We start from the raw sequence: 24,324 nt of genomic DNA, 5'->3' as shown, positions 1-24,324 counted from the left end.
GGTAGTCGTGGTTGTCTCCGTCATGTGAGCAGTGTCCTTTGTTTCCAATCTTCCATGAAAACATGCCAGGCCGTGCATGGGCAATATTACCTGATTTGGAAACGAGTGAGGATTGGTGACAGGAAGGGCATACAGCTGTAGGAAATTTGTCTCAGCAAGTTCCATGGGACCCATGTGAGCATGGAAAAATGGACATTAAAACAATGGTTATGATGATAATGATGAAGTTTAGGTGAGTGGTAACTGAGCAGACATATGATCCAAAGGGTATTCCAGCCATGACTGTCCTGACCTTTTTTTTTGTAATATAAAGGACTGCATTATTCAATATGTTCTTCCTATTTCTTTTAAAAGACGGATATTTGGCTGCTCTTTTTAGAAAGTGAAGCAATCATGTAGAGGTTTTCTCATCAACTTCATGTGTGTAAATGTGTATATATAGTGTGAGACTGTGTTTGTATTTAAATTGTGTATGTGTGTATATATGTGTATGTATGCTTGATGTCTGACTTGTGTGTGTGTATGTGATATCTGACTGTCTGCATGCCTATAAATGTGTGTGTGTGTATCATATCTGATTGTGTGTGTCTGTCTCTGTGTGATATCTGATTGTGTATACAAATGTGTGTGTGTGATGGTTGATTTGTGTATAAGAATGTGTGTGTGTGTGTGTGTGCATAAATGTTTAGGATGGAAGAGAGAATGGAAAAGGTTCACATACGAAAAAAAAGTCAGCAATTGATGAAGCCAGTGGTGGTGGTGGTGGTGGTTGGTGATGGAGAATCCTGTAGGCTGGGTGTTCGTTTCCACCCATTGGACCATATCCAGTTAACGGTCAACCTTAGTTTTACGCTATGCCTCGGTTGGCTTAACTTCATTAAGAATGCAGTGAGAAAAGTCCACTCCAAACCTTCTCATCCTTGTAGTCTCCTCCTCTTCTTCCACCCATCCACCAACCTTCCCTCTTTCTCCTCCTCCCATTCTCATCCTACCTATTTGTTGCTAGCACTACCACCACCTATATGACAACCACTAGCAATGCTACTACACAACCACCACCACTACCACCCACCACCGTCAGTACTACAACCACTGCCACCAACATCAATACCACAACCCCACTATCACCAATACCATCACCACCACCAATATAACAACCATCGGTAATGCTGTAACCACCAATACCATCAATACTCCACAATACCACCACCACCACCACCACTGGCAATGCTACAACCATCACCACCACACTGTAAATGTCAATTTAACCTCAATGTTGTTAATGTTCTAGGCCTTCCCTTTTTTGGAGTTTAACCCTGGGACATCTTTTTGAGCAGACTTATAAAAGGTAGTAGGTTCTGGTTTGAGAGGGACTTAGATGCTATTTCTAGCCAGTTGGACAGCCACATGCAAGATTGTGGGCTTATGGTGCTGTAAATGTTAGTCGGTGGTGGTCATGTTTAAACCCCAGGTCACCCCCTGATCAAGTATAACTGTGATCAGTGACATTCTACCCATGACTATCTTGTCTTTTTAAGGGTATTTTCAGCAGACTGACTACATCAGATGTATCCTTTCCCTCTTCAAAGAAGATAAACTGTGATTATAAGCAAAATTTAGCTGTTATTTCCAGGAGGTTGGGTATAATGGCGAATATTCCTGAATTCTTTGACTAATTTTAGTCATTAGATTGTGGCCATTCTAGGGCAGCACACTGAGTATTTTTTTAATATTTTTTATTTTTGTAGATGCGGAATGTGATTTTGAGAGAATTGCTTATGAGATAATTTGTAGTGTTGCGTTGATGTTTTTGCTATTGTTTATGATGATGATGATGAAAGTTGTGGGGTTTATGTTTCCACCTAGAGAAGGGGCCGGATTGTACACACTGACATTTAGTGAGGAATCATATGAGGTACACAGTGTGAAAGTCAAAACGTTGTATAGATACAGTGTGATGATCTAGACGTAATGTATGGGTCCAATGTGAGAGACTGGACATTTTGTATAGGCACAATGTGACTGTCCGGGGCATATTGCATGGGCACAGGACGACAGTTTAGATATTGTATGGGTGGGTCTGTTAAAACAGTTTGGATATATTGTAAGGTCATGGTATGATGGTTTGGACAAATTGTATGGGTATAGTGTGACAGTCTGGACATGTTGCATGTGTACAGATGACAGTTTAGATATTGTGTGAGTAGACTGTGGCTGTCTGGATATATTGTATGCCCATGGTGTGATGGTCTGGACATATTGTATGTGACAGTTTGGACAGTTTGCATAGTTTCAATATGACGGTTTAGACATATTGTATGGGTACATTGTGATGGTCTGGGTAGACTGTAATGGTCACAGTATGACAATCAGGACATATTGTATGGCTGTCGAGTTTATCAGCACACCTATACATGCACACACACAATAAACAAATGTGTACATCAGCCAATTCAGATAACCACAAAACCTTGAAGAACTGTTATGACTTACAACAAAAGAGCCTTGCCAATATTAGCGACCAGATTGAAAGCTGCAAAGGTGGGGGGGAGAACTTAAATAAACCCTCAAACAAATACATACATATATATACATAGATGCATAGATACCACACACACATATACACACACGCATGCATACATACATGTGCACACACACACACACACATATATACACATGCATACACACACATGCTTACATAAAATACATACATAGACAAAACAGTTCACTCACACACGTGTACGCATCAGGACCCCCTCCCCCCGCCCATCACTCCCCGCTGCACTGGGCATCTGTCAAATTAAAACAACACCACTTCTACTTTGCACATGGCCACCCACCTCTATTCCGATCCTCATTTCCCTGATTTCTCCCTCCCCCACAACCTCCTACACTTTCCTTACCTCCACCCCCACCGTCTCTGTCTATGTAACAAAGGTTCTGCAACTGTACAAGACTGTGGAATGGGGTGGGAAGACAAATAGCTTTGTGGTGGTGGTGGTGGTGGAGGAAGTGATATTGATGTTTAGTGGTGATGGTGGTGGCAATAGTGATGAGGACGGTGTGATGTGGATAGTGGTATATGGTGATAATGGTGGCTGCAGTGGTAATGGTGATGAGGTAGGGTGATGGTGGTGGTAGTAGTACTGGTGGTGATGGTGTTGGCAGTGATGGCAGTAATGATTCGGTGGTGGGGGTGATGTAGTGATGATGATGTGGTGGTGGTGATAGTAGTGGTGGTGGTAGTGGTTATAATGGTAGGTACAGTGGTGGTGATCACACAAAAGGTTAGAGTTGTGGTAATGGGGTGGGGAAAGGGGAGGGTGCATGTGTGGGTGGGGGGAGGGGCGGTTCAGGAAGTATGGTCCTTGTTCCTTTAGTCTTTGTGGTGGTGGTGTTTCTTGCCCTCCCTACTTCCTCCTCTCCCCTCCCCCTCTCATCCCAACACCCCCACCACTTGCAAAAGCCTCTTGGCACAAGTGTTAAAACTAAGTTGGCTGCCATCACCCCCACCCCACCCACCCTCGCATACTTAAACATGCAGCAATTCACATACATGCAACACATGCATATACATACACACACATAATATATACACACACACACACACACACAATAATGTGCACTTAGACATACAATAATATATGCATGCACATAAAATTATATACACATATATCTACATACATATACAGCATGTATATATAGTCACATAACAAGCTAGAGATAAATTTCTATTCTATGTGGTCACTTGATCTGCTAGAAATAGTAGTCAAATCTCTCTCAAATCACACACTACTACTGTTCTAAAGAAGGAAGAAACACATTGGATACAGTGGTTCTACATACATCTAAAACAGGAGGATGGTCTTTGATCATAAGCTTGTTCAATCGGGGTTGACGTTGGGTTTGTACAAGTATAACATGTAATGGCACCCCGTCACTTACGACGATGAGGGTTCCATTTGATCTGATCAACAGAACAGCCTGCTCGTGAAATTAACACGCAAGTGGTTACTCCACAGACACATGTACCCTTAACATAGTTCTCAGGAAGATTCAACATGACAAAGAATGCGACAAGGCTGGCCCTTGTGAATTACAGGTACAACTCATTAATGCCAGCTGAGAGGACAGTAACATCATCATCATCATCATCGTTTAACGTCTGCTTTCCATGCTAGCATGGGTTGGACAAATTGACTGAGGACTGGCGAACCAGATGGCTGCACCAGGCTCCAGTCTTGATCTGGCAGAGTGCGAATTAGGAATCAGCATCTTCAATTTAGTCTAAAACACATGCTTTTACCCCAGTAACAAAATCTTTGTTGCCCAGTGTAATCGTAACCCTTACTTTAAACCTTAACTTTAAGCCTAAATCATGACCCTCACCTTTGGATTTGGTTCGTTGACTTAAAAAAAAAATAATGGCTTTTAATGTAGAAAGAAGGCCTGAATACAGCTGGATGCCTTTCCTAATGCCAACCACTCTGAGAGTGTAGTGGGTGCTTTTACGTGCCACCAGCACAAGGGCCAGTCAGGCGGTACTGGCAATGGCCACAAAAAAATTGTGTTTTTTTTACGTGTCACCTGTACACCAGCATGAAATAAAGTGTCATGCTCAAGGACACAGTTCACTGCCGGGAATTGAACTCACAACCATACGATCATGAACCAAATACCCTAACCACTAAGCCACATGCCTTCATTTATGAATACTTACACACACACACACACACACACACACACAAATGTACATTTACATACAGCAAAACACAGATACAAGCATACATACAGAAAAGCACATGCATCCACACATTGCACAATACCATTTCACACCAGCACATGTGTATACATACACACATACAAATAGCATACATGTAATCATTCTTTCTGCGATAGGCACAAGGTCTGAAATTTTGAGGGGAGGGGACAATCGATTACATTGAAGCCCAATGCATGACTGGTACTTATTTTATCCCGAAAGGATGAAAAGCAAAGTCAATCTTGGTTAACGATTCTGCCAGCTCACCACCTTAGTATACATATAGTAATAATAAATTCAACACAAACTCACTTAAAGAATTTTGCAAACCAAATCCCAAAACGAAATAAATTATATACATATATATATAACCACACATGGACCATTGACAATTTTCCTTCTTCTTTGGACATTTCCCTTTCTCCTTTCCGATGAAGAGCCATGCTCAAAACATTAAAAACTCTCTCCATTCACTAAGCATCAAACTAATGTTCGTTTTTTTTTTCTTTTCTTTTTTGAATTGATTGTTCATTGAATTGACTATATACATACATACATATATATATATATATGGGTGTGCATGCATGTATACTATCAGATGTGTGTGTAACTATCATATATATATTATATATATATATATAATATATATATATATATATATATATATATATGTGATAGTTACACACACACACATCTGATAGTATACATGCATGCACACTTATGCACATGCAATAATATACTCACACACATGCATATATATATATATATATATATATATACACACACATACACATACATACACACACAAACACAAACAATAATTTGTACAGTACTCTGTGTGTGTGTGTGTATACACACACACACACACAGAATAAGTACAATGTTCTCTCTCTATATATATGTGTATGTGTGTGTGTGAGTATGTATATATATATACACACACATACACATGCTATGCGCATACACATGAAAGCAAACCTGTCAAAGCAGCTGCTGCTGATGTATTTCAAAGTTGTCATCAAGTGGTCTCAGGACTCCTACTGTTACTACTACTACTACTACTACTACTACTTTCACCTTTGCTTTTTTCCTTCCTTACAACCACCACCACACCAAATCCTGTCTCCTACTTCTCTTCTTTCTCACCATCACCATCGCCGCCGCCGCTGCCGCCACTGTCCTGCCTTAACTGCTGCTCAATGACTGCCTGTCTTCTTTCTACTTTGGTGAACCTGTATACCTCTGTAATCTACCTGTGTGGGTCACCAGATCAGTTGACTATCAGCACCTGTACCAGTGACACACTATAACTTGCTGTGCTCTCTGTTCAGTCACACACACAAGCACATATATGCAACACAAACCCCTCATCCATTCATATCGCAGTAGAGCAAACATAATATATAAATACACACATACAAACATATGTATATAGAAAAACATATATAAATATATTTGCTCACGTTATTATACATATTTATCTGTATATATTTTTGAAACATACTATATATATGTATTTTGTGTATGCATCCTCTTCCAAGTAAGTTTCATATATATATATATATATATATATATAGACTTAGAAAAAAGGAGGCAATATAGACTTTTTTTATCACATTTGTATTTTGATACACACATACACACATACACACGCATTTTATTTATTCAAGGCGGAATTGTACATAATTACATATACAATCTTCAAAATTAATTGTCCACACACAAATTGACATATCTATTTATCTATCTATCTATCTCTCCACATACACACAGATTTACATGTATTTATATCTATTTATATATTTGTTTGTTATATATCTATATACACCATTTTTTTCTTCAACTTTTTAACACAAATACACGCATACACACACACACACACACACACACACACACAACACACACACACACTTATATATACTTTTTCACACACAGAAACGCTACATATATAGATCTGATATTCTAAGGCAAGGAAATTTTCATGTGGAAAACTATTATAGAAAAGAGAGCTGGAATTAAATCTGATCTCTTTTGAAATTTTTGGAATTTTAAAAAAAAGTGGAATTGATATCTTAGCCACATCTTGACATACAAGGCATTGACTCCCACTTATATACATCCTTATTCATACATATCTTCTCTCATCTATATATATATATATATATACATACACATATAGGGGAATAGGTGCCTGTTAGTGTATTCACACATGCGTACATATCCACGAGAGGGTACTCAATACAGTATATTAAGTGATATTTAAAGCTAAAACTTAGCTGTTTCTACTCAGTTACTCTTTTCTCTTAACACACACACACACACAGAGTATATATATGTATATATATAACATTTCATGACATTTACAAAGTTTGGTGAGCATAAAGAACACATACACAAACAGAGCACGCATTGCTCAGCTGTCCCCTATAAACAATCAGAATCAAAGGGACAGCAGTGTACACACATACCTCACCATCTCCCCTCTCTCTAGCTGTTCCCTTTCTCTGTAACTACATACACACACACACAGAGGAGGGACTATGCTGGAATGTTCTAATTTACAATGGAAAAATTAAGGACTTTTAACCTATTACTTTGGATTATCATAATTTGTAAGTTGATGACTTTTTTTCCCCCCTATTTTAGTTGTTGTTGTTTGTGTAATATGTGTATATTTGTTAATGTTGTTTAGCCCTTGGTCAGCCTTCATTGATCAAAGGCATTCTAGCTGTGATTGATCATTCCTTGATTTTTAGGGATATCTAGTGCTATATTATGTAATGTGTTAAATGTCCTTCTTTTTATCTTATTTTTTAAGTCAACAGAGTGTGAGTTCAGTGATGTTTAGCTGCTATTTCAATGTGCTTCTCTTTTGTGTGTATATGTGTGTGCATGCACATGTGTGTGTGTGTGTGTGTATGTTGCCTGTACTTTTGTGTGTGTGTGTGTGTGTGTGTGTGTTGTGATAAACTTACTTTTGTCTATGTGTTTGTATAATAGAAGACTACTTTTATATACGTGTACTTGTGTGTGTGTGTGTGCATGTGTGCATATATGTACGTGTGTGTGTTATGATTGACTATATTTTGTGTGTGTATATATGTTTAAGAAGACTTCACTTTGTGTGTGTGTGTGTGTGTGCATGTATGCAATGGAAGACTGTTTTGTGTGTGTGTGTGTCTAATTGATGTTTACATTGAATATAACTTCCTTGTAGTGTTGCAAAAGTCTGCATTTGCAGATTCTTCTTCTTCGTTGTTGTTGTAGGATGTATAACAGATCTTGCTATTCTGAAGGTAACTTTTTTTCTTTCCCACAATAGTTGTAGTTGTTGTTTTCAACACACAAATACTTCCTTTTGTTGTTGTTATTGTTGTATCTTCTCCCTAAGCCGTTTCTTTCACTCTCTCTTGCCATCTTTTTTTCTCACCATCTCTCTCTCCCCCTCCCCTTCTCTCTTTTATTGTTGCCTTCTCTCCCCCCCCTCTCTCTCTCTCTTCACGAACATTTTGCGTTTCATATTTTAAGAATTTTTTTTATTCTTTTAGTCATCCATTTCTTTCAGTCATTGGACTGTGGTCACACTGGAGCACTAACTTATCGTGTTAGTCAAATAAATTGACCTGAGGACTTCCTTCAAGTCTGGTGCTTAATCTATCAGTCTCCTTCGCCGAATCACTAAGTTACAGAGACATAAACAAACCAACACCTGTAGTCAAGCAGTGGGGCAGGGAACAAATACAAAGACCCATATGCACACACACACAAAAACAAACACAAAACGGGCTTCCTTACAGTTTCCGTTTACCATATTTATTCATATAACATTGATTGATGACCTTGCAGGGCTATAGTAGAAGACACTTGCCCAAGGTACAGCACATTGGGACTGAATTCTGAGACCATGTGTTTGTGAAATTAATTTCTTAACCATGCAGCCAGATCTGCATCCAAAATATTTATTTGTTTATTAAAAGTTCCTTTGAATGAAAGACAGGTGGTTGTAGTATGGGGAAATAAGACACTGCCCCTTTCCCCACCCAGCATCTTATTTGCCTTTTGTTCCTTTTGCTGTGAAGACACTTGTCTTAGTGGTTAGGGTGTTCGACTCACAATTGTAAGGTTGAGAGTTCAAATCCCCGTGGTGCATTGTACCCTTGGGCAAAACACTTTAAGTTGCTCCAGTCCACCCAAATTGTAAGGTCGAGAGTTCAGTTCCCAATGGCAATTTGTGTCCTTTATTTCACATCGATCCAGTCCTCTCAGCTGGTAAAAAGGAGTTGTACCTATAATTCAAAGGGACCAGTCTTGCCACATTCTGTTTGTACTGAATCTCCTTGAGAACCACATTAAGGGTACATCTGTGGGGTACTCAGCCACTTACATGTTAATTTCACGAGCTGACTGCTCCATTGATTGGATCAACTGGAACCCCCCCCCCCCGCTTCCCGCACACCAAATGTCTACATCTACCTGTTATTACTTTAGAAAGTTTTGATCCTAACATCCCCCACCACCCTTATCAAATATGTGTGTAGGACAATGCTGAATGCATTGTGTGTGCACAGGGTTCACTCTCCAAGCAATTGCTGATTCGTGGAGTTAGGGAGAATAGCTGGTTATCATTTGCCAGATTCATTTGGTCTCTGAGTCCATCATAAAAATTACTCCAATACCTTTCATTTGCTGGTAAGGGCTGGTAGTTTTCATCTAGGGCAGTGTTTCTCAACCGTTATTTATCAATGAAACCCTTGGATTACTTTTTTATTCTGGTGGACCCTCATAGCTGTTTGATGTTTAAAAACAAATTTTATAGATACTTCTTTCCAAGTTCCCATTTTGTTAATACTATTCTATATATTTTTGAGATGAGGTATTATGTTCATTATTTACAATTGGACGGATAGGTGTCCTCACCTTGTTTGTCGTTACCACATTTCGGCTGATGTACTCTCCAGCCTTCATCAGATGTTCTTTTGGAATTTAAAACCTAACCCTTTATTTGTCTAATGGGGTACTCTGTTCTCATTCTTAAGATATTCTTTTTAACTGGTGTTATTTTTTTCTGTTGATATTATTTCCCAAGTCCCTGTCTGGGATTGAATTCAAAATTCAAAGGTTAGTAACACGTGCTCTTATCCACTATGCTATATGCCCGTGGGCATAGCATTGTGGATAAGAGCGTTATTCACACATTCACTTGTTAAGATTGAACTGTGTAACATGTTAGAGAAGGAAACCTAGCTGTTTCTTGCAACATATCAATACATTTAAATCCAAAGCTTTTCATGGCTGCTTAACCCTTTAACATTTAAACCGGCCACATCTAACCCAGATAATCTACCTATTTTACTTTCAAAACCAGCCAGATCCAGCCTTTTACATTTATTCTACAACATCATTTTAAAAAATAAACAGTTGCCTCATTGGAATTTCAAAGCTATGAGATAATGCAGGATTAATTAAACAACTGTAATTAAATAAGCATTACATTTGATACAGTAATCTGAATACTAAAAAGTTAAAATACTACAGTGGGTCCCCAACTTTTTTGCTAGTGTGAACTCCCAAAAATCTTTTATGAACCCCAGGGGTCAGATGGATTCCAGTTCAGTACCACTGATCTGGGTAGTGGTTACAGTGAAAGGGGGTTTATGGAAACACAACTGAAATGATCGAACACAGATATTTCCCTCCTTTTTTAGTGGTCAAAGCTTCTTTTAGTTCTATTTAGAAAGGAAATTGTTGGCAGTTTTCCTTTGTGGGGTGGCTATGGTGGAAGGCATTGTACCAATGAAACAACTGAGGACAGATATTTTCCTCCTTTGTTAATCACACAGCTGGAGCTTTGCTGAGTTTCATTCAGAAAGAAAGGTGAATCTGCAGAGGCAGGTGGTGCCCTCCTTTATGAAGATTGATGTGCCCATCATTACTGCCTCTCTGATAAGGGTGCACCAGGTACATACTTCACAACCATATATGTGTGGCAGGGTGATCTTGTCTCAAGAAAAACAGTGCATGACCTTACAGATGGGCCTATTTTGAACCCATCCTGCTCAAAATGTTCCTAAATAAGGGTTGTTTAAGGATGAGACGCCCATGTTTCTTGGGGTGAATTATTCAAACCCCAAAGAATCCTTCTCAACACATGACTATGATGCTCCCCCACTACTTCTGCTCATGATCAGAGATGCACAAATTATAAGTCACTAAAGGACATGCTCGACTGGTTAAGATCAAACAACTGACAAGCAAATCTGTGGTATTGAGCAGAATATTTGCTGTAGCCCATCTTTTATACCAAGAATATTTGCTGTAGCCCATCTTTTATACCAAGGCCAAACAATGTATATGATAACACTTCCAATCAGTTAAGATCAGAAGCCACGAGAGCCACTGCCTGGTACTGCAACAGGGCATTTATTATTATTATTTTTATTGTCCTCATTATTATTATTATAATTATTGAGTGAGAGAGCAGCACATGCCTTCAAAGTGAAAAGTCCACATTAAAATGATGTTGATGATGATGATGAGATTTGTAAAATATAACTTTATCAGTATGAACCCTTCAGCATTTAAACTGGACATATCCAGCCAGAATACTCTACCTGTTTTTCTGTTCAAACTACCCAGATCTGGCCTCTCTCACCTACCCTACTGTGTTGTTTTTCAAAACATACAAACACATCACTGAAAACTCAGAGCCAAGGGATAATGCATGGTTAATTCAAAATAATGTGAATAAATAAGGATTTTTAGGTGCAATCCCATGGTCATTCATGACCGAAGGGTGTCTTTATCCTTTACCCTATGTACTTATAATAATGTGAAGAAGGACAGCTGTTATGCATGGGTGATTGCTGGTCTTCCATAAACAACCTTGCCCAGACTTGTGCCTCGGAGGGGAACTTTCTTGGTGTAAACCCATGGTCATTTATGACTGAAGGGGTTATGACCCTTTTACATTTGACAGAGTAATCTGAAAGCTAAAGAGTTAATCTCTTGTGTGGAACATAAACTACCATGAAATTTTGATGGAAGATTTTGATTTGTATCGTTTTAAAACAGGAAGTTTGTATCATAGAACCAGGGTCAGTCTGAGGCAGGTTGGTCATAAGTGAATTTAAGCCATGTGGTCAACACGTGTGGCCTTCGTTTGTAAACACAGTTGGATGTTGATTGTGTAAGATTTTTGGATGGTTGTCGTCTATATTAAATGGGTCAAGTGACTTGTTAGAAGTTCCAGTTTTTGGTTACAGTATGGTGGTGGTGGTGGTAGTAGTGGTGGTAGTTATGGTAGTAGTTTTGGTAATTGTGGTGGTGGTAGTGACCTTAGTAGTGGTAGTGGTGTTAGTATTAATGATAGTTGTAGTGGCAGTGGTAGTATTGGTTTTGACAGTGGTGGTGGTGGTAGTAGTAGTATTGTCAGTGGTGTTTAGCCCTAGGTTTGTCTTGATTGAACAAAATCCATGAATCAAAGATCTTCCAGTTGACACCATCCCATATTTTTCTTCCTCAGATGTACTATAATCTAGAACTACATTATTCAGTGTGTCCTTCCTTGTTTGGCTGCTATTCCTAGCAGGGCAAGTGACTATGCAGGAGCTTTCTCCTTGGCTAGCTGTTCATAATTTCGTAGTGATGTTGATGGTAGTGATGATGCTGTTGCTAGCATTCATAACATTGTTGTTGTTGTTTAACCCCAGGTCAATCTGTGGTCCTCCCACTTTGCCTACTTGTAAAGGGCACACAACTTCACATCAACCACCCCCACCACTTGTTTCTTGAACCTCAATTTCTTTTAAGACAATGTGATTTGAAAGAGATTTGGCTGCTATTTTTAACAGGCTGATTGATCACATAGCGGCTTCCCTTCTTTGCCTGTAATGGTGATTGATGTTGTTGGTGGTGTTGATGATGCTGGAGATAGTGATGATGATGATGATAATGATACTGGTAGTGTTGTTGATGATGATGATGATAATTGAGGAGCTGGTGATGTCATTGATGATGATGATGATGGTGGCAATAGTGATGATGGTATTGATGGTGTTACATATAAATATCAAATTTCCACTTGTCAATTTTCATTCGAAATATTTGAGTATAGAGTTGTATGTATATAATGATGTGTGTGTATATACAGTGTTGTGTGTACGTATAGTTTGGTGTGTGTAATTGCGTATGCATGTATAGTATGGTGCATAGTTATAGTGAGGATGCATGTGTATGCTGCATATTATGTATATTTCGTGTATATATGTATGTGTGTGTGTATATATATATATATGTGTGTGTGTGTGTGTATATATATATGTGTGTGTGTATATATATGTATAGTTTGGTGTATATAATGTAATACATATATGTGCACACATACACACACCCACTCACACACAAATATATATGTATTTGTGTGCATATATATATATATACTATGTATGTATATGTGTAGTGTGGTATATATATATTGTGTATGTATAATCAGTATGCTGTGTATATAATGTTAAGTATGTGTAGGGGTTGGCACAACTGTCTCCAATCCTTTCTCTTTATAACAAAGAACTACTGTAAGTCATTTTAGATGCTGTAGTGGTGGTGGTGGTTGTTGTTGTTGTTCTGGTAGTCTGTAATAGTAGTAGTAGTAGTAGTAGTAGTATTAAAAGTCCTAATAGTCTTGTAGTAGTAATTTTAGTAGCTATAGTTGTGTCAACAGCAGTAGTTGTTAGTAGACCTGATAGTCTTCTGGTCCTCATTTTACTAACTGTAGCAGTATCAGTAGTTGTTGTTCTTAGTAGTAGTAGTAGTAATCCTTGTAGTCTGGTTGTTGTTATTTTCTAGGTCACTAAGTTATCAAGCATTGAGATAGAGGCACCAACAGACCATATTAGGTTTCACGTCTCCACAATCAAGGTTCAAATCCAAACATAGAGGTTTAACTCTTTAGAATTCAGCTTACTCTCTTGAATCTAATGCTTATTTATTCGCATTGGTTTGAATTAATCATGCATTTATCTCATAGCTTTGAGATTTTGATGGGTAGATTGTTTATTTCTAGAGTGATATTGTAGGGTAGGTGTGAGAGGCCAAATCTGACTGGTTTACTCTTTACTCTTTTACTTGTTTCAGTCATTTGACTGCAGCCATGCTGGAACACCGCCTTTAGTCGAGCAACTCGATCCCGGGACTTATTCTTTGTAAGCCCAGTACTTATTCTATCGGTCTCTTTTGCCGAACCGCTAAGTGACGCGGACGTAAACACACCAGCATCGGTTGTCAAGCAATGCTAGGGGGAGAAACACAAACATACACACACACACTTATATATATGTACATATATACGACAGGCTTCTTTCAGTTTCTGTCTACCAAATCCACTCACAAGGCATTGGTCAGCCCAGGGCTATAGCAGAAGACGCTTGCCCAAGATGCCACGCAGTGGGACTGAACCCGGAACCATGTGGTTGGTTAGCAAGCTACTTACCACACAGCCACAAAAACAAAATATTTTGGCTGCATATGACTGGTTTAAATGCTAAAGGGTTAACATGCTGTTACTTCAAAAACTCAAGAGCCCTAACTTCTCTACTGCACCCCTTCCTCTTTCCATTGTCCAACACACTCCTGCTCATCTATCTTTGTATTTTTATTGGTTGCATGAACCTTAGTATATCCCTGGTATTTACTTTGTGTCACTGAGAGAGCCTCTACGTCAGCAGGTCTCAAATAGGGTGCCACATAGCACTAGTGTACCACAAGGAGTATCTAGATGTGCTGTGGTGTTTTAAAAATATAATTTAAGGCTTTAGAAAATCGATACTAGTTCTTGAGAAAGTTTGAACTTTCCCTAAAAACTGCCATTAATTGACATACATGCATATACATACGTATGCACATAGATGCATGCATACATACATAAGTACATACATACATACACACACATATATGCTTATATATAAGTAAATACATGAGAAAATATGTGTGTGTGTATATATATACATATATATATATATGTATACACACACACACACACACATGTATATTTATATGACCAAAAGCCTGTTAATGCACATGCATACATACACTCACACGTGCAAAGTGCTTTAGTTACACTCCTTTAAATTATGTTAAAATTATGTCTTTGAGGCAGGCAGCTGTTTGGGTCATGTGTTTGCCTCAAAATCCTTTTGGAATCAATAAAATATGCTATATATGTTTGAAGGTATTCCATTCCATTCTACTTAGATTGGCTTTCATTTCCCCAGGGTAGTGGAAAATGGATGGGGAATTGATAAAACAAGTACCTGTTATATGCTAGAGTTGTTTCTCTTCACTAAAACCCCATATTAAGAAAAAAAAGCAAACTGTCTCTTTGTTTCCATGATAGATGTCATTATAAATTAATGTTAGTAATTATTATTATTATTAACCTTGTGGTTAATAAAGAAATCATTATTATTATTACTATTACTACTACTACTACTACTAAGGCAGCGAGCTGGCAGAATTGTTAGCACACTGGATGAAATGCTTAGCGGTATTTCACCCATCGCGACATTCCAAGTTCAAATTCCACTGAGGTCAATTTTTACCTTTCATCCTTTTGGGGTTGATAGAAGTTAAAGACTGGGGTCAGTGTAATCGACTCATCCCCTCCCCCAAAATTGTTGTCCTTGTGGCAAAATCTGAAATCATTATTATTATTATTATTATTATTATTATTATTATTATTATTATCATTATTATTACTTCGTTTGCTGTTACGTTCTGAGTTCAAATTCTGCCGAGGTCGACTTTGCCTTTCATCCTTTCGAGGTCAATAAATTAAGTACCAGTTACGCACTGGAGTCAATATAATCGACTTAATCCATTTGTCTGTCCTTGTTTTTCCCCCCTGTGTTCAGCCCCTTGTGCAAAGAAAAAAAAAAATTATTATTATTGTTATTATTACTATTATGGCAGTAAGCTGGCAGAATCGTTAGCACAATGGGCAAAATGCTTAGCAATATTTCATCCATCTTTATCTTCTTAGTTCAAATTCTGCCGAGATTGATTTTGCCTTTCATCATCTTGGGGTCGATAAAATAAGTACCAGTCAAGCATTGATAACAATGGCAGGCAAAAGTTACAAGTGAAGTACACAATGCAACCCAGAAGGACAACAGAATGAACATAAAAAAGCACCACAAAGAGGAAAAGGTTTATAGTCATGGAAGCAGTTAGGTTGGCTAATTTCCAGAATTTTGGAAGGCTGCAAATGTCCTGACAGTTAATAGTTGACGCAGTTAGTTTATTTCATACTTTGTCAATTCTAAGAAAGAAAAAACCCATGTCTGAAAGTCAGAAAGTCATGGGTGCTGCACTGTTTTTGTTTTTTTTTTAATTTAAAAAATTTTCCTTGTATTGATCATCCTGTCTTACACGTGACAACAGTTGCGTGACCAAATTCCTCTGATTTTTAACATAGGCACAAAGCCAGGCATTTTATTTACTTCTTTTTTGAAGGGGATAAAGAACAGCACTAAATACACTAGGCCTTAGCATGACAGTACACTGTGTGTAATTGTGGGGGTAGGAGATTGTTAGGGCATTGCCTGCCAATACACAATGTTATTTATAAGGGGATAGGGAGACTGAGAGAGGGCTTGTGTACCTTAAGGACAATGAAAATCAGTTGTTGTTGTTGGCACTGCTACTGTTGTTGTCATTAAGTATATAATTGGTGTACGAGGTGTAGAGAGGGTGTGGAGAGCACAGTGGTAGGGGCTGCCAGGTTTCTGAGTTTCTTTCTAATTAAGCAGAATGAACCAACGAATGAACAGTAAATGAGGTTTTGATATAATTAATACTTGAACCTGTAAAATTAATTACACAAAACCTTAAACTACAACAGAGGTGTTGTGTGAGACAAAGAAAACTGTGATTGCCATATGATCCCCTCCATCTCCCTATTCAGGTTACTGCCCTGTTTCTCAGCTCCCTTCATTTCTACTTTTCTTTACCCTTTATTTTTACTTTTTCTTCACCCCCCTCTTGTTTAAGTTGTCCTTTCTATTTCTCTCACCCCACTCCCTCTCTCCTTTCTCTTTCTTTGTTTTCCTCCCTCATCCCCTTTATTCTGTTTTTTCCCCCCACTTTTCTCCTTTCCCTTCTCTCCTCCTTTTTACTATCCAACCCCAGCTCTTCTACTTTTCTTCCTCAACGCTTATTTTTTTTTCCCCATCTCATTTAAATTAACTAATTACATCACAACTAACGACTCTCCTCACACAGTTTTACTCTTTCCAATATAATGTCCTGTTTTGGGTAATTTAGTAGTACCAATGATGCTACTACTACTACTACTACTACGGGTTTGACAAAATCATCAAAGTACTTTGCAATGTTTCTTTTCCTTCTTTTCATTCTGAGTTCAAATCATGTTGAGATCTCGCTTTTGATCCTTTTTGGGTTCATTGAAATTAAGTACCAATGAAGGCCTTGTGCTTTTAGTAGAAAGGATTATTATTTCCAATTTAGATTCAAAACTTAAATTTCTGGATGGTGGGATATAAGTTGATTATGTTTACCCCAGTACTTGAATTTTATTGGTACTTATCTTATGGAGCCCACAAGAGATAAAAGGCAAAGTGGACCCAGCAAAATCTTGGTACAGTAGGACCTCCATCTATGGTCTGTCGAGGAACCCCTCCAATCCAACATCACTCCGGACACCACGGGCTTACATCCTCTCCAAATGTCATTGTCTGACCTATCGATATATTCTTTGAGGGGTGCTGTCCATTTTGTTGTTCTCACCCACCTTTCAATAAATTCACTCCAAAATAAAGGATGGGATCCCTCCCTCTATCCTTGCTTCCACTTGGCCACTTGAGGTCGAGGTGTGAGGGACAGTACAATAGTGGAATACAGAAAGAGAGGAGTTGTACATTTTAAGTAAAAGGGCGCAATAAGGGTATAATAATAAGGGATTGCAAGACAATCAGTGTCTGAGATCAGTTTCCAAGAAATGATTTTGGGAAGATTATTAATTAGTGTGTGTGTAAGTGAGTGTTGGTGTGGTAGTATTTATGTCTGTCAACGGTGCTTTGAGATTCATTATAAAAGCTGAAAGATTGGGTTTCTACACAGACACACACACACACACACACACACACACACATTTAAATATTTCATAAACAGTGACCCACATACTCTCTATATCGCTCTCTTCCTATATATATATATATATATATATGTGTGTGTGTATATATATTTATGTGTGTATGTGTGTATATATATATATATATATATATAATACACATGCATATCTATATATACATATAAAAAAATTAATATATATATAATACACAAACATATATATACACACACACACATACATACATATATATATATGTATATAGATATACATACATATATATATATGTATATAGATATACATACATATATATATATATATATATATATATAAAAACTTATTGTGTTCTACTAACATTTCAAGTGGTTCACTGTTGCATCCTGTCGTTGCATTCTCTTTCTCCCTGTCAATGTCTGCTCTTCCTTCCCCCCTTCATACCATTGCTATTTCCTCTTCATCTCACACCTTGATTCTTCATCAACTTCATCTGTTTTGTGTGTGTGTGTAACTGAGTGGATGGAGACCATTGTGTGTGGGCAGCCATTCTAAGTACATGCCTTGCATAAGTTATATATATACACACACGTGTATATTGATGTGTATGTAATATGGCAGACTGTTTTAAACCATGGCTGTCAATAGTTAGAGGTTTCCAACAACAGGCTAGTCACTGATTCCTTACATGTCTAATGCTATCATTGATGAGGTAGTGCCATGATATATATATATATATATATATATATATATATTATATATATATATATATATACACATATGTTTGTGTGTCTGTGTTTGTCCCCACCACCACCACCATTGCTGGTGTGTTTAAGTCCCTGTAACTTAGCAGTTCGGCAAAAGAGTCCAATAGAATAAGTACTAGGCTTACAAAGAATAAGCCCTGTGGTTGATTTGTTCGACTAAGGGCGGTGCTCCAGCATGGCTGCAGTCAAATGACTGAAACAAGTAAAAGAATAAAAGAATATAGATATGGTTCCGCTGTTGGATACACAATTCTTTTAATTGTCAGCAATTGTTTTCTCTGGATGTCGGTGAATAAGCCCTTTATATCTACAAGTGTGTGTGTGTGATCATTATGATGTAATGTCCACTTTTCCCATCCTGGCATGAGTCAGGTGGAATTCAATAAAGCAGACTTTCTATGATGAGAAGTCCTTCCTGTCGCCAACCCTCAACTGTTTCCAAGCAACTTAATGCTTGTTTCCCTATGACTGGACATGTTTTAGCAGAATATTGGAAATAAATTACATCCCTTGTGTGATGGTGACGCTGGTTTACAACTGTCATGTGGTATCAGAACAAGGAGGCAAAGCACATACATTACATACATACATGCATACATAATATTTATACATGTGGCATCTTGGGCAAGTGTCTTCTGCTATAGCCCCGGGCTGACCAATGCCTTGTGAGTGGATTTGGTAGACGGAAACTGAAAGAAGCCTGTCGTATATATATATATATATATATATATATATATATATATATATATATATAATATATATGTGTGTGTTTGTGTGTCTGTGTTTGTCCCCCTAGCATTGCTTGACAACTGATGCTGGTGTGTTACATCCCCGTCACTTAGCGGTTCGGCAAAAGAGACCGATAGAATAAGTACTAGGCTTACAAAAAATAAGTCCTGGGGTCAATTTGCTCGACTAAAGGCGGTGCTCCAGCATGGCCACAGTCAAATGACTGAAACAAGTAAAAGAGTAAAAGAGAGTATATACACACTCACACGTGTGTGTATCTATCTATCTATCTATCCATCTGTCTGTCTCAACGCACATACTTTATTATTAAAGCTGCAAAAAACTCCACAAAACACTTCTACTCCGAGTTTCACATTCTCGTTTGTCGGACAGTTTTTGATTGAGAATGGAACTAAAATTTTTTTTTTCCATTCTCAGTTAAAACTCTCCAACAAATGGAAACATGAAACTCTGAGTAGCAGTTTTTTGTGATACTTTTGTGATGGTTTTGCAGCTTTAATAATAAAGCATATTACTCTACCTCTGGTATTCGAGTACTATTTTTGCCTCCTTGTTTCACATTTTTGTGCTTACTTGTGTGTGTATATATTTATGATAAGCTCTTTCCAATTTCCATCTGCCAAATCCTCCCACAATGCTTTGGTTGGCCTGGGGTTATAGTAGAAGACAATTACTCTAGATGTCAGACAGTGTGATCAAATCTGAAACCATGTGGATGGGAAGCAAGCTTACATCCACTTATCCATGTTCGGTCATGGATGGAATGGCTTTGATCATGTGTCAACTCATTCAGAGTTGATATGGAACCAGTGGAACCAGACAGCAGCTAATCACTGTTTGTCATCTGGTCCCACTTGTTTCATGTCAGCTATTTGTTATGTCCTTCATAATTGAAAATAGTATCTAGTGATTTGAAAGAGATATAACTGTTATTTCTAGTCAACTGATTGGTTTCATAGAGATTCACTCAATCCCATGCTGCTTCGTGTTCACATGTATCTTACAACACTACTTAAATAAGCCGGTCAAGTTAATGTCTATCAAACCCCCTCCCTTATTTACATCCATTAAGGCACGTGGCTTAGTGGTTAAAGTGTTGAACTCATGATCGTAATATTGTGGTTTCAATCCCTGGACTGGGTAATGCATTGTGTTCTTAAGCAAAACTCTTCATTCACATTGCTCCAGTCCACTCAGCTGGTAAAAAGAAGTATAATCTTGCAATTGACTTGTGTCTTACCCAGAGAGGAATATATACATCAGAAAAAAAATGGGGAACCTGGCCATTTACTCCTTAAAGAGTAAACTGTACTTGCCATTTATTTACATTCATTCCTATATGTGTTGAAATGGTACCACATATTCCAGTCCATGTTTTAATACATGCTTATTCTGTGAATATTATAATTCATTGGGAATTTCCACTTCTATCTATAATTTTCTCCTTTAACCCTTTAGTGTTCAGATTATTCTATCAAACATAATGCCTATTGATTCCCATTGATTTCAATTAATCATGCATTATCTCATATCTTCAAGATCTTGATGGTGTAATTACTTAATGTAGAATAACATTGTAGGGTAGGTGTGAGGGCCTGGATCTGGTCAGTTTGAACATAAAACAGATTAAATATTTTGGCCAGATATGGCCGGTTTAAATACTAAAGGGTTAAAATAAAACATCTACAGACATGCAATTGATAGCCGGAATATGCAAGATATGCTTAATGAGGGCACATCTTGGATTAGAATCCCTTCTATATACTATTTCATTCTTATGCTATACAGAATGTTTAGAGACCACCAGTAGGAAGATGGGTGGCCAATTCACAGCCCACACCCCTTCAACTTCCCTTTCTATCCTACCCCACTCTGTTCGTATCTACCACCGGCTATGTTGTCATCCTAGAAATGTTCTTTTGTAAACCTTTCCTTTAACACCATTTTCTCTTGAGAAATCTTTTTAATTTATTTGTTGTTACTAAAGAGAATAAGTAATAATAATAAGATAATTATAATAAATAGTAATAATTAATTACTTATTTTTCCCTGGCTTGTGTAGTCTGATTTTGCATATCTGGAATTTGCATATTTGGAAAAGTTTGTTTTCATAATGTTGTGTGGTGGTGGTGGTGGTGGCTGTGGGTGACATGTTTGTAGAAAGTGTTGGTGGTGGTGACTATTGTTTAGCCCCAGGCAAACTCTGGTTAAGTAAAACCTGATCAAAGATATCAACTGTAACCATCTTGGTTTTGTCCCCACCCCCACATACAGGGAACCCTGTATAACATTATCAAAGGTGCCCTTTTCTAAGATAAGGGGTTGGGATTTGAAGGAGATTTAGTTACTATTTCTAGCAGGTCAAGCAAATTTGCCAATGGTCTTTAAAGTGGGCAGGGATTATGAGAAAAATTCTACGCATCTCAATCCTCCTTGCTTATTAAGATCTGGTATTTCTGCTGGGATGGAATTTTGCCAATGATTTTCCCCTGGAATAGTAGGGTTTTCAATAAAATATATACCTGTAATATACTGGTGTTTATTCAGTCAACTAAATACCTCTTGTTGATTTGTAGCAGTGTTTGAAGCTATTATTCTTAATAAAGTACCAGTGAAATACTGGGGTCAGTGTAATAGACTAACCCCTACTTCTTCTCAAAAATTGTCGACCTTATGCCTAAATGAGTTCAAATTCCGCCGAGGTCAACTTTCCCTTTCACCCTTTCAGGACCGAAAAAATTAGTACCTGTTGAGTACTGGGGTTGATATAATCAACCTATCCCTTCCCCAAATTTCAGACCTTGTGCCAACAGTAGAAAGAATTATTTTATTATCGTTGTTATTATGAGCTGGCAGAGTTGTTAGCATCCTGATATTTCATCTGTCTTTACATTCTGAGTTCAAATTCTGCCGAAGTTGACTTTCCCTTTCATTTTATTTGGGGGGAGGGGTCAATGAAATAAGTACCAGTTGAACATTGGGGTCGATGTAATTGACTTTTCCTCTCCACCAAATTTCGGGCCTTGTGCCTATAGTAGAAAGGATTATTATTATTATTTACTTTGTCACACAGTATCCAATATCACTATGTTGTTGATTGAAGATATTGTGTGTACCGGGGGGGGGGGGGGGGTTTGTTCTGTCTGTCAAGTCACAACAAGAACCTCAGACAGATAATACTTTATGCAATATGCATGCATTTCCAAGTAATGCCGATGGTCGATGCTAGTGCTGCTTGACTGGATCCTCTGCTAGTGGCATGTAAAAAGCACCCACTACACTCTCGGAGTGGTTGGCATTAGGAAGGGCATCCAGCTGTAGAAACCTTGCTCGGCTGTGGGGTCACGCCGAAAAGCTCTATCTGCGACGATTTCATCTCAATCGAAGGAGAGAGGCTTTCTCCGTCCAGGTTGTGGATCCGTGGAATAAGCTGCCGGACGAGATAGTGAAGATGCCGACGACCGCTCGGTTCAAAGTCTCTCTTGACCAGAAATGGCCTGAACTCTTTGCATGAATACCCTTCCTGTACATAACTCCATGTCCCCCTATATGGCCTTGCTTTTTGCTTTTTGAGCCAAAAAATTAACTTAACTTAAGATCAGTTAGGAGGGTATAGGGTTGTGATTGTTAAGATTCCTCTCGTTCTCTACGTCCCCCCAACAACCTTAATGACCATCAATATGTTTAATTGGCCTCCTAGAAATAACATCCAGATTCCCCTTAACCTTATAGCATTTAAACCAGTCCTATCTGGCCCAAATATCCTACCTGTTTTTTATTCAAACTGACTAGCTTCTCACACCTATCCTACAATGTCATTTTCAAAATATACTACCACATCGTGGGAATCTTGAAGCCATGAGACAGCACATGATTAATTGAGAATAATGTGATTATATAAGCATTATATTTGACAGAATTATCTGAATGCCAAAGAGTTAGATCACAACCCAGTTTTAGAAAAGGCCACCTTGAATAATTTTGTACTAGGTTCCCTGGGGGAAAAGGTAGAATGAAAAGACAAGACGATCATGTTTAGAATGACTATGATCATGGACTTTAGCCAATCATGGCTAAACTGGGGTTTAAACAAGTCATTGTTTACAACATTCTTACAATACAGTAAATATAGTGAATAGCATATTATGTGAGTTAAAAAAAGGAAATCAGCAGAAGAAAATCGCGTAGAATATTCTCACACTCGTGGAAAAGTGAACTTAGAAGTAAACTACTTACATAATCTCAGCAATAGCAGTGAGGTCCTGAGTTCAAATTTAGGTGATATCTGGTATTGGTTATGGGTAAATTCTAGTTTTATTACCCTTGTTTTTTTTCTTTTTATGTACTTTTATGTTAAATGGTGCAAGTTGTGCTGGTTTTGTGGGTAAGGAATTTTGCATCCCTTACCATGCATCTTTGCATCTGATACCACTGCGTGTTGATTTGGGAAAGTGTCTTATGTAACACTGGGTTGGTCAGTGTTTTCAGAATGGAATTTGATGATTGGGAAATTATGAGGTGGGGAAAGACTGTAATATGTGTATGTGTGAGGTAGTGCCGAAAAGTTTCTGGCTTTAAGGGTATCATAAAACACCTGGCTGAAAGCCCAACCTTCTAAGTTCTTTTAAGGGCTTAGAAAAACTGAAGGACCACTGCAATAAGTGTGTGAATCTGAAAGGGGAATATGTTGAGTAAAATCATATTAATTGATTCTCCTCTATTTTCTTTTACCTGAAGCCAGGAGCTTTTCAGCACCTCCTCAAGGAATGTGTGTGTGTGTGTGTGTGTGTGTGTGTGTGTGTATAGGGTTAGGGTTAGTTAAAAGACACAATCATAACCTTCACGCGGTCCATACCACATCAGACTCTCCAAGATGTATTTCTGAACATGCATAGAAGAGTCAACTTATG

The 24,324-nt window shown here is 38.0% G+C and overlaps 1 protein-coding gene across 3 annotated transcripts in view; it reads left to right on the top strand.

Annotated features, from left to right (window-relative positions):
* LOC115222834 (neurogenic locus notch homolog protein 1-like) overlaps positions 1-24,324 on the top strand; it is a 165,314-nt gene that overhangs the window by 83,719 nt on the left and 57,271 nt on the right. The window contains exon 2 of one of the 3 annotated variants that reach the window (XM_036511887.1): positions 7,281-7,374. The exons of 1 other annotated variant lie outside the window; for it this stretch is intronic. In XM_036511887.1, the coding sequence (XP_036367780.1) occupies positions 7,326-7,374 (49 nt within the window). In that variant the 5' untranslated portion in view covers positions 7,281-7,325. Of the gene's footprint in view, positions 1-6,666; positions 7,375-24,324 lie in introns of those variants that run through there. One more of the 3 variants, XM_029793163.2, reaches the window with a different exon arrangement.

The sequence above is a fragment of the Octopus sinensis genome, linkage group LG21 (assembly GCF_006345805.1).
Source record: "Octopus sinensis linkage group LG21, ASM634580v1, whole genome shotgun sequence".
Classification (NCBI taxonomy): Eukaryota; Metazoa; Mollusca; class Cephalopoda; order Octopoda; family Octopodidae; genus Octopus; species Octopus sinensis.
Note: the sequence above shows the minus strand (reverse complement) of the source record. Positions and strands in the feature narration are given on the sequence as shown.